Source organism: Doryrhamphus excisus, linkage group LG3 (genome assembly GCF_037039965.1).
Source record: "Doryrhamphus excisus strain RoL-2023G ecotype Guam linkage group LG3, RoL_Dexc_Guam_v1.1, whole genome shotgun sequence".
Taxonomy (NCBI): Eukaryota; Metazoa; Chordata; class Actinopteri; order Syngnathiformes; family Syngnathidae; genus Doryrhamphus; species Doryrhamphus excisus.
This window is the reverse complement of record NC_136359.1, coordinates 15,903,908-15,917,825: the sequence shown is the minus strand read 5'-3', so window position 1 is coordinate 15,917,825 and position 13,918 is coordinate 15,903,908. Positions and strand designations below refer to the sequence as shown.

The 13,918-nt window shown below is 40.3% G+C and overlaps 2 protein-coding genes across 2 annotated transcripts; one reads left to right on the top strand and one right to left on the bottom strand.

The window, feature by feature from the left end:
* Positions 1 to 1,526: 1,526 nt before the first annotated feature.
* Positions 1,527 to 4,211, bottom strand: LOC144898284 (uncharacterized). The gene is made up of 4 exons (XM_078789747.1): positions 3,966 to 4,211; positions 2,752 to 3,057; positions 2,641 to 2,676; positions 1,527 to 1,656 (listed from the first exon to the last, which is right to left on the bottom strand). The coding sequence occupies exons 1-4, from the start codon at positions 4,021 to 4,023 to the stop codon at positions 1,547 to 1,549; spliced, it is 510 nt and encodes a 169-aa protein (XP_078645873.1). The 5' UTR covers positions 4,024 to 4,211; the 3' UTR covers positions 1,527 to 1,546.
* A 61-nt stretch (positions 4,212 to 4,272) lies between these two features.
* erap2 (endoplasmic reticulum aminopeptidase 2) lies at positions 4,273 to 13,915 on the top strand. Its single transcript, XM_058071117.2, has 21 exons — positions 4,273 to 4,428; positions 7,751 to 8,111; positions 8,199 to 8,385; positions 8,457 to 8,626; positions 8,688 to 8,826; positions 8,886 to 9,020; positions 9,094 to 9,214; positions 9,287 to 9,441; positions 9,718 to 9,831; positions 9,909 to 10,040; positions 10,491 to 10,622; positions 10,699 to 10,767; positions 10,841 to 11,016; positions 11,090 to 11,169; positions 11,294 to 11,477; positions 12,186 to 12,342; positions 12,418 to 12,602; positions 12,677 to 12,838; positions 13,153 to 13,293; positions 13,391 to 13,472; positions 13,614 to 13,915. Exons 2-21 carry the CDS (start codon positions 7,942 to 7,944, stop codon positions 13,776 to 13,778), a joined length of 2,856 nt encoding a protein of 951 aa, XP_057927100.2. The 5' UTR covers positions 4,273 to 4,428; positions 7,751 to 7,941; the 3' UTR covers positions 13,779 to 13,915.
* Positions 13,916 to 13,918: the final 3 nt, after the last annotated feature.

Genomic DNA, 13,918 nt, shown 5'->3' with positions numbered 1-13,918 from the left:
TTACTACCAGATATGTAAATACCTTTGTGTCTTCCTAGCATTAGAGTTTGTTCTATTGTGTCATTTGGTGTGATTTTTCATTAATACCTCAGACAGAGGAGGTTTGTATTGATAGAAGCACTTTATTTTAATTTTTTGTTTCATTTGAATCCACATCAGTGTTTCTTCAAGCTTTTCCGTGACTTAAATTCTCAGTGTTTTTTTGTGAAAATGCATCAATCTCCTTGTAGCTTCTGACTCAGTTCACGTGAGTTCTTATCGTTTGAATGTACTAATGACATTTGTATGGACACGTTTTCTTCTTCAGTCCTGATTTCAACGTGCGTGCACATGTGTCAGTGTTGCTGACTGGCCTAGATGTGTTTGTAGTTCCTCTGAGAGTCAATAGAGTTGCCACCTCTTTGCCAATAGGCTGCAAGTGTATGGGCACTGTAGTCTAAGGTAATTTTGAGCCAAAGACAGACAAGGGGGGCTTCATAAGAGGGCCATTTTATGTGAAAAAAGGACAAAAGTATCATCAAACCAGCACCTTCCCCTGAACCTGTTCTGTTTTTCAATGTGCTACTGTAAACGAACAAAGCTGTATCTTGCCGGGATCATGTGTAAAGTACAGAACACTCAATGAATCTTTGCAAATTACTGAAAGCATTTAACCACAGTGTCCACTGTGCAAAATGTTTGCTTTTTATACCTGATGAAAATGTGTCAACTTTGGACGATGAGCCATTATGTCATATAACTTTCTCTGTAATTATTCCGCTTTATCCGATTTTGTTCATGTGATTGCTCATAACATGTGTGAATGTTTTGTGCAGAGCGGCTGTTCGTTGATGACATACTTAACTTATTTATGAACTGTAGATTCCTGTATAGAAGCTCCATACTCTTGCTGTGTGAAGAATTATTTAAAAGTTGTAAGTTGTGATTGTACTGCCACCCAGTGGTGCTGTGTTGCTTTTTCAGTGTGTTGTTCAAGGCACTTAAAAACGTGGAGGGGAAAAAAAAGTGTGCAAGGGTTTTATTTCAAGAAACAATAAAGTCAAATAGCATACTTTGTGACAGATGTTTGCCTTTCACAGTAATTGTTAAAGCAACAAAGTGAAATAGAAAGAAACAATGTGATCAGGCTATTGTAATAGAATGTCAACTGGCCCATCTGTCTGAGGTCAGGTACGCTTCTGATAAGATGTGAGGTTTTGGCTTCAACACCACTTCAACTGTCAAAGTTCACAGCACCTGGGATGCATGCAGACGATTAGCTTTTGTATGCCTCTCCTTTGACAGTGGCTGTGGATAAGTCCCGGAAAATATTACAGTTCAACATAAAAAAACAAACAACCATACACGCTCACATTCATACCTATGAACAATTGACATTCAATAATCAATAACCATTCAATAATAGAGTCAGAAATAGACACCCCTTCAACAATCTAATGTACTCCAGCTTTTAAAATCTTAGCTAATGTTTATTTTTAAGGGTATTGCCTCCTTGAAAACTGCAGAGACACAATGATCAACTTCTTTGTGAGTGTCATATATTTTCTTACCACTTTATAATGACATACACTGTCAACAGGGAGTTAAAAATAAGAAGCTTTATGATGAGCAGCCTCAAGATGAAGACCATCACAGTGTTTGTCCATACGGCAGCATCTACAAGGCACCAGAGACAATACACAAAAGAAGAACAATAATAGATTAAAAAAAATATTTTAAGTAGGAATGTCTGATATTGTTTTTTTATTTTTTGCCGATACAGTAAAGTCTCGTTATATCGATATTCTCGGGAGTCGGAAAAAATACCGATATAACCGGACTATCCATATATCCGATCCTGCGCCGAACTGCATTAAAAGTGGGCGGATCTTTGATATGGCATGTAATTTTCTCCTTGAGTTCATGGATTGCGTATCTAGCATGCTTTTGTACTACAATACATTTTGTACTACAGTAAATAAAAATAAACTTACGCTGTAGTGATGACCGGTTACCGGGACATAATTCACCCCGGAACTATCGATAGGGAAGGTGTTGCCACCCGGAGGGGTAGGCGCGAGGGACGGGTGTTTTCCACTGTGTGTGCTGCACTCTGGTGGTGGAAGTGTGAAAAATAAAGTTGACTGGAAGCAGCCGTTCGCCGTGTTCTTTTTTGGTATTGAAATCCTTAAGTAAAGATTGATTTAAGCTGCTTTTGTATTGATATAAGCAGACCAAATTGGCTGGCGGGAGATGAAAACGGCATCCTAGTAACCGGATTATCATAATAACCGGGTATGTACTAACGGAGCTAATTATATCATAAAAGACTAGAAATTTGCCGGGAAATGAAAATAGTAAGTAGTAATTCGTTTTAACCGATATCGATATAACGAGACTTTACTGTATCTCAATTTCCCATACCGATATCAGCCGATACCAATACCGATATGTGTAACATGACATGTCTCCATGAACACATGTGTTGTATACAGCATCTTTTAAATATAGGTTTTCATGATTGGAAAAAAAATCCATAGCGGTATTTTTATGATGATATCGTGCCGATAATTATCGGTACCGGTAATTATGGGACATCCTTAATTTTAAGAGATTTTAAAATTGATCAATTATGCTAAAAATGTAATTTTAATAATGTACCAGCACTATCATCTTGATTGCAGATGTCTCTGCCATCTGGAGTGAGCAACACAAGCAATGTATAGATTATTTAGGTGACTGTTAATGAGGATCACCATAATTTGAGTTTACCTGAGAAAGTTTGGTGTTGCTTCCTTCTCATTCTGGGATGTCTGCTCACAGAACAGCTATATGATGGCCATTTTTCGGTGGCCACTGTAATGATGGCCACGGCACTGTGGTCAAGATGATTGCTGTTAGCAGCAAAGCGGACCGGCCCGTTAAACGTGTGGCCTTCTGAGGGGGACCTCCAGCTGATCTCCAACCGTCCTCTCCTGAAGTCCCTCACCATGCAGAATAGCAGGGTCCAGCCCAGCTTCTTCCCTGACAGATGAACGGGGGGTGCTACAGATGCCAGCACGTCACAATGCACATGTCCTTTTTCCAAAAGAAGTGGAAAATGTTTCAGAGGAGATCTCAATAGGTCTCATCCTGGGACCACATTTTCCATTAATCAGCCGCAATCCATTTCATTTGTATAAAGGAGGAAGAAGGAGAGATATGGCAGGTCTTTCCTTCCTGCAACTGTCAGGCTCCATCCATAATATAAACTACACAAAGAAGTCCTTTTGGAACACATTTGTTTGGAGGACATTTGTTTTTTCTGGCCACTTTTTGAGCAACAGGTGACTTTTTCCAGTACAATGGTGTTCAAATAATGTTCACAAGGGTATAGTACCATGGTGTGTTCCGAACACAGTCTCTATGCAGACATAGTTGGTAGTATATGTACTCCAGAAATTGGAACATCTGTAGAAATTGGGCTTGATCAACCTGCATTTCTGCAGAACGGCTTTAAACTGTTGACGCATGTTGTGGTCCCTGCAACTGAAGAACTTGAATTTCAATAAATAATTGGAAAAATTGGGGTTTTCTAAAACTTTTGACTGGTAGTGTATGTATTTCAATTATAAATATATACATTAAAATACTTGCATAAATGCAAGTTTAAATAAATGCAGTTATTTGGCATAAAAATCAGTCTTTCAGCTTCAGTCCATCGTGATGTAAACTATTGTCGGATTAATGGAAGCCCCAGAAAGAACAAAATAAATTAATCCAAAGGTGGTGCTGGATATTTCAAACACAGTACATGTTTCTTATTTGTAATTCATTGCATGGTGTAGAGCAGACAGTTGGAAAACAAACAACCCTAAATGATGAATATAAAGGTGATACTGTGATAGAGTTTACAGAGTGTACATCTGTAGCATTTTAAAAGCTTTGATGACATTCCAAGATTAATAACCTTTTAAAAACATGTTGTAAATGTAAAAAGTTCATACCTGTCCATATGTAGATGATCATAAGAAGGAAGAGTAGAGCTTTGTAATGTGCTTGCATTGTTCCATCTAATGTGTCTCGATGCACTTTGTCTCCATGTTGCTTGTACAGGTATGTGTTTGAGTGTTATGTGTGATATAGGGATGCTATTTTGTATGCAATGTGCACTGCATTGTGGGGAATTGAATCCTTCCGTGACTTTATACAAACAATGGACCCTCCTCCAGCTGCATACACATCCACTTGTATTGGGGACAAGAGGGATACACCTGGCAACATATCTTAGATCGGAGGTGAAAAACTGACTGCATCAACACTTCTACACGCCTAAACATAACACAATTCCTACTCCCGTGTGCCCCCTCGTGGCACGTTAAATCACTGCAGTGGGCGGGTAGCTTAAAGAGAAAATGAAAGTGTTTAGTGGCGACACAAAGCTGGACTGATGAAGCTAAAATGACCGAGGTAAAGCTTTCTTCATATTTGCAGCTATTCTTAGAGGTCACCCCATGTTATTCGGAGTATTTCAAGTTGAATGCTGCTTACAGTTTGACGAGCCTGTCATGCAACCTGATTTGAACCACCTCTCTAGTGTTCCTGCAGCTGTTGTCACCTCACACTTTTAGCTGTGGGTTGACAATCATGTGGCTTGTCTTTGTGCCTGCCACACTTTTGTTCTGGACTCATTATTAGCCTTAACCATGTTACGTTATTTCCCTTTTGGTTGCTTTCTGCTTCATATTCACTCTTCTTGTTCCCTTGAACATGTCAGTCATGCCCTGGAGTGTCACTTGGGAGGCCTTCCATTGTGTTCTACCTGCTGTGTCTCGTCATCGTCAGTCATAAGATAAGCCGGAGTATATTTAGTTACCTTCTAGCTATCCAGGCATCGTCAGATCCTTGCAATTGTCACAGTGCTACCAGAATCATTATTAGGCGAGATTTTTTGCGCTTGTTCCTGACACTTGCTGTCACTACTTTTAAGTGAAACTATTTTTGTGTCCATGTCTCCACCATTGACAGCAGGAAGTGTGGCAGTTGTGGCCAAAACCGTCCTAAATTGACAGAGTGTTGTGGTATTTTTACCTAAGACATGTACAGTGAAGAAAATAAGTATTTGAACACCCTGCTATTTTGCTATTTCTCCCACTTAGAAATCATGGAGGGGTCTGAAATTTTCATCGTAGGTGCATGTCCACTGTGAGAGAGATAAACTAAAAAGAAAAATCCAGAAATCACAATGCATGATTTTTTAACAATTTATTTGTGTGATACAGCTGCAAATAAGTATTTGAACACCTGTGTATCATCTAGAATTCTGACCCTGAAAGACCTGTTAGTCTGCCCATTAGAAGTCCACCTGCACTCCATGTATCATCCTGAATCAGATGCACCTGTTTGAGGTCGTTAGCTGCATAAAGACACCTGTCCACCCCATACAATCAGTAAGACTTTAACTTGTAACATGGCGAAGACCAAAGAGCTGTCCAAAGACACCAGAGACAAACTTGTACACCTCCACAAGGCTGGAAAGGGCTACGGAGCAATTACCAAGCAGCTTGGTGAAAAAAGGTCCACTGTTGGAGCTATCATTAGAAAATGGAAGAAGCTAAACATGACGGTCAATCTCAATCGGAGTGGAGCCCCATGCAAGATATCACCTCGTGGGGTCTCAATGATTCTAAGAAAGGTGAGGAATCAGCCCAGAACTACACGACAGGACTTGGTCAATGACCTGAAAAGAGCTGGGACCACCGTTTCCAAGGTTACTGTAGGTAATACACTAAGACGTCATGATGTGAAATCATGCATGGCACGAAAGGTTCCCCTGCTTAAACCAGCACATGTCAAGGCCCGTCTTAAGTTTGCATATGACCATTTGGATGATACAGAGGAGTCATGGGAGAAAGTTTTATGGTCAGATGAGACCAAAATAGAACTTTTTGGTCATAATTCCAATAAGCGTGTTTGGAGGAAGAAGAATGAAGAGTACAATCCGAAGAACACCATCCCTACTGTGAAGCATGGGGGTGGTAGCATCATGCTTTGGGGGTGTTTTTCTGCACATGGGACAGGACGAGTGCACTGCATTAAAGAGAGGATGACTGGGGCCGTGTATTGTGAGATTTTGGGGAACAACCTCCTTCCCTCTGTCAGAGCATTGAAGATGGGTCGTGGCTGGGTCTTCCAACACGACAACGACCCGAAGCACACAGCCAGGAAAACCAAGGAGTGGCTCCGTAAGAAGCATATCAAGGTTCTAGCATGGCCCAGCCAGTCTCCAGACCTGAACCCAATCGAAAATCTTTGGAGGGAGCTCAAACTCCGTGTTTCTCAGCGACAGCCCAGAAACCTGACTGATCTAGAGAAGATCTGTGTGGAGGAGTGGGCCAAGATCCCTCCTGCAGTGTGTGCAAACCTGGTGAAAAACTACAGGAAACGTTTGACCTCTGTAATAGCAAACAAAGGCTACTGTACCAAATATTAACATTCATTTTCTCAGGTGTTCAAATACTTATTAGCAGCTGTATCACACAAATAAATTGTTAAAAAAATCATGCATTGTGATTTCTGGATTTTTCTTTTTAGTTTATCTCTCTCACAGTGGACATGCACCTACGATGAAAATTTCAGACCCCTCCATGATTTCTAAGTGGGAGAAATAGCAAAATAGCAGGGTGTTCAAATACTTATTTTCTTCACTGTATATACTTTAATGATATAAAGCTTAAATCATCTGTATTTATGTTTATATTACCACATTATTATTTGGGCCTCACAAAAACACACTATGCAAATTGCCCAAATCCCCCCAAAATGGCTGATGACTTGTGCAGCAGAGGTGGCAGCTAGTGTGGTTTTTGGCCCTTTGGCATATTGTAAAAATAAAGTAAAAATAATTATTTATTTTTTATTTTTTTATTTAGATATTACAGTGGAACCTCAGTTAGTGTCTGCACTAATTAGTATGTCCAATAGTATATAGTTTGTCAGTTAGAAAATAGTTTGTCAGTTGTTATTAATACACGGCATGAGTCCAGCTGTGTTCTAATACCCTCAAAAATGTTAACATAAAACACATTTTTTTTGTTTTACAATTATCTTACCAGTCTTACATGTACAACAATTCTACATACATATGAATGATGAATAAAGGGGATAAATGAGCATTTACGGTTACTTTTATCACCATTAACGATGTAATTGTTCCCAAATGTGACAGTGAGATAAACATCTTTCCTCTTCAACACCACCTTGCTGTTTTGTCATGAGTTAGTTCTTGAATTCAATAGTTTCTCACTTTTTTAATCAAAGTGCTGATACTTGGAACTTTCTTTGACTCCATATTGAGTTAGTGAGTTGAGAAACACTCTTAAATACAAGAAATTACTCATGGCAAAACAGGAAGGTGCTGATCTTGCCGCCATATTGTGGCTTTGGGAAAAGTCACATCAAGAATCACATCTTCAATGAAAGTTTTTTTGACCAAAATGCTGATACTTGGAACTTTCTTTGACTCTATATTGGGTTAGTGCAGTGAAAAACACTCTTGAATACAAAAAAATGACTCATGGCAAAACAGGAAGGTAGTGTTGAAGAGGAAGGTGCTGATCTCGCTGCCAAATTGGGGCTTTGGGAACAGTCACATCAAGAATCACGTCTTCAATGAAAGTAAAAGATAATTAAGTCACGACCCCACACCCAACCATATTTGTAATATAAGTGTATATTGGTTTGTATCTTAGCTGATAAATATACTTATACTTGTTCTTGATTATTTTTTTAGGTTTACTAAGGGGAGAGAAGCAGGACGTTTGAAGCTACTATACATTTTGGCAGCGGACACGTCACCTTTACAGGCATCCAAAAAAAGGCGTCGCTCCTCATGTTCAGGATTTGACAGTCTGTTCTTCATTACCAGCCGTTAGCCTGCCGTGCGGGTTGGCATTGTGTTCAGTTAAGGACGTTTCATTCATAATGGTCTTGGTGAGGCTGTTAGTGCTGTCTCTTCTCCATGTGTATGTGGTTGGACTGCAGCCCACTCAAATTTCACAGCAGGCATCAAGCCCTCCTCATTCTCATGGAGAACAATCTCCTTTAGGGACAGACAATCTGTCCTTCCCATGGAGCCGCCTTCGCCTGCCAAGGTAATCTTCACGCTATCTTTGCTGGAAAGTCATTAAAATGAATTGGCAGGAATGTATTACAAAAGCATGTTGCCTGTTTCTTCCTAGGTACATAATTCCACTTCACTACCATATCTTGGTGCACCCCAACCTCACTAGTCTCCGTTTCACTGGCTCAGTCACTATCCAAATTGACGTCCAGAACAACACAAATTGGGTTGTGTTGCACAGCAAGGATCTGAATATCTCCAAGGCAACCATACTGGATCAGAACCTTGCTCATTTGTCTGAGCAGGTAGTCTCAAACACAAAGTGGTCAGAATGGCAGTCCATTTATCCCGGAGGTAACTTTTTCTTCTGTTCTAGGTCCTACCGTGTCTTCACAACCCTGCCCATGAGCAGATCGGCATTTTTTCTCCAAGGGTGCTCAGCAGCGGTCAGAAATACTTCCTATATATTGAGTTTGGGGCAGAGTTGGTAGAAGGATTCAATGGTTTCTATAAAAGCATCTATAGAACCCGTTCAGGAGAGATGAGGTAAAAAGTATAAGTATTTAGGAGGGTTCAATATGAAATAACATATCATGGTTCTTTTTAGAACCTTAGCCTCCACTCACTTTGAGCCTACGAGCGCCCGGACGGCGTTCCCTTGCTTTGACGAGCCAAACTTCAAAGCCAACTTCTCGGTGCGGATCAGGAGGACATCTGAGTACATTTCTTTGTCCAACATGCCAATCGTAAGTGTCATGTCTGGCCCTCATGTGAGTGTTTACAAATGCTAACAAAGTCGTTTTAGGTCAAGACAGTTAAATTCGATGATGGCTTGCTGGAGGACGAGTATGCTGCCAGTGTAAAGATGAGCACGTACCTCGTAGCGTTTGTTGTCTGTGATTTTAAATCCGTTACTGCAATAACATCTTCTGGGGTGCAGGTATGGCCTCTACAAAGTAGTCTTCTCTGAATATATACAGTAGAGGGATTCGTTCATTAACTCATTGTCATAGGTGTCCATCTATGCTGATCCCGAGAAATGGTCCCAAACACACTATGCCCTGGAAGTTGCTGTGAAAATGCTCGACTTTTACGAGGAGTATTTCAACATAAATTATCCCCTACCCAAGCATGGTAAATATTTTATTCCTGTAACCAAACAGAAACGACCATGCTTTGCCTGACGTGATCTCTTTTCCTATTCAGATCTGATCGCCATCCCAGACTTGCAGGCCGGTGCGATGGAAAACTGGGGCTTGACCACCTACAGAGAGATCAGCCTGCTCTATGATCCTCATGTATCATCTGTTTCTGACAAACTGTGGGTTACCATGGTGATTGGGCATGAGCTCGCCCATCAGGTAGGTGTGGGTCCCGTGACCGTTGTTGGGGTAGTGTCAATCTTCTCATGTTTTAGAATGAATTAATTTAAGGTTGAACATTGCACTGTAGTATTTTTCTTTCCTGCCTATACAAACAAAACATACCACAGTGAAAGGACCTAAACTATCACTTGGTTGACACCTTTTAGATTCCTTTAAAAGGTCTTGACTAAAGTTGGGTACTGGTGCCGACGTTAACGGTAGTAACCAGACCGACAAACAATCTTCAATCAATCTCCAATTTTTTTGCTGCAGTGGTTTGGTAACTTGGTGACTATGAATTGGTGGAATGATATCTGGCTGAATGAAGGCTTTGCCAGATACATGGAGTACATTGCAGTTGAGGCTACTTACCCTGAACTTCAAGTGGTATGTGCTCATCAGATGAATATTTGATAATAATTACCACTACCAGGCTGAATGTTCTTCTGTCCACATTCTTGCAGGAGGAATATCTACTGCAGACATGTTTTGCAGCGTTTGGTTACGATTCGTTGAACTCTTCTCGGCCCATATCCAGTCCAGCAGAGAGCCCTACTCACATTAATGAGATGTTTGACACAGTCTCCTATGACAAAGTATTGATTTCTTTTATTGAGTCTTTCGTGAGTCTTGTGCTTTTTCCATAAACCCGCGTATTTGTTATGAGAATGCGAGGGGGAATACATATATAGTCGTCCCTCGCCACTTTGTGGTTGGCAGATTGCTCCCTCACTCTATCGCGTTTTTTTTATTTATTAATAAATTATGACTATTTTGGAACTGAACTCAATCACGTATGCTGAGGTCAATTTGCAAACATTTTGCTCAATGTTTCAGATGTTTTGTATGAGGGCATATTTTCCTAAAATTCTGACATTTTCACTGGATGGATGCTATTATACGCTGTGAATATCAGTATTTGGTATTTTAATTCATTATTTTTTTGTTATTCATACACAATTTCCAAGGGATTTGCATAATTTTCATCACATGACAAACTGATTGTGTTGTTATAAAAGAAAGCTGTTTTTTCTCGCTTCTTCCAGGGAGCATGCATCCTGCACATGCTGCGCCACTTTCTATCAGAAAATGTGTTCCAAAGTGGGATTGTGCGATACCTCCGCAAATACAGCTATGGAAATGCACAAAACCAAAATCTGTGGGACAGTCTGACCAACGTATGAACACAAGCACACTTTTCGTTTTGTTTTGCATCAGATAACATTTAGGGTCATTCAAGATTTCCTTTTTCAGACATGTTCAGAAGAGGATTTTGTCTCAGGGCAGCATTGTTACAGTCGAGAGCAAGCCCATAAAAACTCAGTGAGTTAAACTTGCTGGATGTGCTGACCTCCATCTTCTTAATTGACAAACTTGTAACTTTACTCTCCTCCAGTACCTAATGGCAGGAGAACACCTGGACCTGACAGCCATGATGAACACTTGGACTTTGCAGAAAGGTGTTCCATTGGTTATCATAAAAAGGGTAGGACCACGTTTGTTGCTCAAACAGGTCCGGTTCCTGAGAACAACTCTACCTTCTGACCCCAACTGGTCCACATTGCAAGAAGGGTGAGGATTGAGTAAAAACTGCACAACCAGATGATGACTTTTAAGTTGTGTTCACTCTTTTTGTCTTCTCTAGTTACTTGTGGCATATCCCTCTGACATACAAGACTGACACTTCCAGCACCATCCATAAACACTTGATGACAAAACATACAGGTTCGGAGGAAAAGAAAACTTCTTAAGGAATTAGCAAGGAGCGTGGCACATATGCATAGCAAGTACCCATCACATTGGAATAACATTTTAAAGAATGTATTGTTTTGGTTGTGTTTGTATTCAGACAGTTTCTACGTAGGAGAGGAGGTCAGCTGGGTGAAGGTCAATGCGGACATGACTGGCTATTATGTGGTTCATTATGAGGATGGTGGATGGGAGGCGCTAACAAAGCTGCTGAGGGAAAACCACACTGCCCTGAGCTACAAAGACAGGACTCATTTGATACACAATGCATTTCAACTGGTCACGTAAGACTATACTATATACTGTACAGCATGGGTCGATCGCATAAATGTCACTTTGTAGATGTCATATGACAAGGGGCGGGATGCATAGCTGACATTCCAGCGGAGTACCAGAGAATGTATATGTATATGTATGTATATAAGCTGTACATAGTAAATATAAAAATTTGTTTGAATTGAATTCAAATGAATTTCATTGTAATGTTTAATGACTACGATTGGCTGGCAACTAGTCCAAGGTGTACCCCGCCTTTCATCTTAAGTCAGATGGGGTAGGTTCCAGCATTCCTCCGCAACTCTAGTGAGGATAAGCGGCATAGAAGATGGATGGATGATGAATTCATGTTTATATGACACATCTTGCTAAGTAAAATATTTTTGAGATGGTAGTACTTTGTGTAAAAGGTTTTAGAACATTTTGTTGGACTCATCTGGGGGTGTCCAAACTTTTTCCATCACATACTCAAAAATAAAAAAATGCAAGGGCAGCTTTGATATTGATAATTCTCTAAAAAGCCTTGGAAAAACTTCATATATAGTTCATATATTTCATCTTTTTCTTGATGTTTTTGTTGTTGTTTTGTGCCACAGTTCAATAAATAACACGCTCCTGGCCAGACTTTGGACACCCCTGATCCAAACAGAATTCAAATCTAAGCTTTTTATAATGTCATCTAACCCTTGAAATATTTTTGTATTTGTGTTTTGAAGGGCAGGTTATCTACCGCTCAATAAGGCCTTGGATTTAATCGGGTATCTACAAATGGAAACACACTCAGTACCTCTACTGCAAGGACTAGGCTATCTAGAAGTTTATTACCGTATGAGTGAGAAACGGAGGGATGCAGAACTGGTGCGCAAGTTTAAGGTAAGAGGACAAGAACATATAGAGCTTGCTTGAAAAGCAGTGGTAAACTTTGGTTCTCCATGCCCTGTAACGCAGATGCACATTCTCCAGTTTTTCCGTGATGTCATTGACCAGCAGATATGGAGCGATGAGGGCTCTATGTCAACACGGCGGTTGAGGTCAGAGGTGCTCTCCTTGGCGTGCCATCTGGATGACCCACCCTGTGTGGAAGAGGCACGCTGGCGTTTCAAAGACTGGCTTCAGTCCAACGGATCTATCAAGTGTGTAACTATTAATCTAAACCCCCAAATTTCTACTATGAAACTCACACGTTGTTCAATTGTGTTAACTGTAGACTTCCCACTGATGTGGCTGGCACAGTGTATGCAATTGGTGCCCAGGACGAGTACGGATGGGCGTCACTCTTGCACCTGTACAACACCTCCTTCTCGGCAGCACAGAAAAAACAAATTATGTTTGCTTTGACTTCCAGCCGAGACACAAACAAATTATACAGGTACCTTTATTATCAGGAACATTAGTATTTGAAATAATGCTCAGTTTCAACACATATTTCAGAATTTAATCATTTGTATTATTGTGGTAACATCATACTGAGAGGTTTGGCAAATATTTCTGATTTCTTATTTCAGTATGGAGACTCATTTTTGTGAAGCATACCTACCTACATAATACAGAGTTGATGATTGTATTTGCACATGGTTAATGCTGCCACCATGTGGCAAAAATGAAACACTCTAATTGCCTGTTATATGATATGGTACAGAAATACCAATGCCAAAGTTTGTCTTGTTCCCCTTTGCATCACAGATTATTGGACCTGGGTCTGGAAGGTCAGGTGATACGACTGCAGGACCTGTCCACACTCATCTTGTTGGTGGCCAGAAACCCAAAGGGACACCACATTGCATGGGACTTCGTAAAAAAAAACTGGAGCAAACTGGTTGAAAAGTGCGTATGGAGTAGAAGATAAATGATTTGAGTGAAATGTTTGAGTTTTGGTCCCTTGTGTCTCTTGAGTGTCTGTTGTGTTCCTGCTGTTCTTCAGATTGCAGCTGGGCTCATCTTCTATTAGAAACATCCTGGTCCACACCACAGGCCAGTTTACATACCCAGAGGAATACACTGAGGTATGTACACCTTCACTGTCGGTCTTAAGCAATATTACTGTATTACATTCACTAATACGTCAACATTTCTGGTCTCTGTACTTGATTTGTTTTAATTAAATGTAATAGATGTGTTTAAATGTCCATATGTTTGACTTCTAGGTTAAGTTGTTCTTTGAGTCCATCAAAGAACAGGCATCTCAACTGAGAGCTCCTCAAATTGCACTGGAAAACATGCAGAAAAATATTCGCTGGATGCAGAGGAACGTGGAGACTTTAAAAAAATGGCTTACTGAGAAAAGTGACATGCGGACTGGTGGCGGCTGATTCTTTATTTGACAATGTGTGTTGTGTGTAAAAATTACTTTTTCAAATTATATGTGATTTTGTGTGTATGTCTGTTGGAGGAACTGACATAAATCTTGTCAAAATAATGTCTTAGACAATAAAAGGCTTCATTGGTTTGT

Bases quoted from the DNA above. Each gene is read 5' to 3' on its own strand.
- erap2 (XM_058071117.2), top strand. From the start codon at position 7,942: ATGGTCTTGGTGAGGCTGTTAGTGCTGTCTCTTCTCCATGTGTATGTG. The intron at 10,768-10,840 runs GTGAGTTAAACT...ACTCTCCTCCAG, and splicing joins AGCAAGCCCATAAAAACTCA to TACCTAATGGCAGGAGAACA. The intron at 12,343-12,417 runs GTAAGAGGACAA...CCTGTAACGCAG, and splicing joins AACTGGTGCGCAAGTTTAAG to ATGCACATTCTCCAGTTTTT.
- LOC144898284 (XM_078789747.1), bottom strand. From the start codon at position 4,023: ATGCAAGCACATTACAAAGCTCTACTCTTCCTTCTTATGATCATCTAC. The intron at 3,058-3,965 runs GTATGAACTTTT...TTTTGGAAAAAG, and splicing joins GATCATCTACATATGGACAG to GACATGTGCATTGTGACGTG. The intron at 1,657-2,640 runs GTACATTATTAA...GGTGCCTTGTAG, and splicing joins CAATCAAGATGATAGTGCTG to ATGCTGCCGTATGGACAAAC.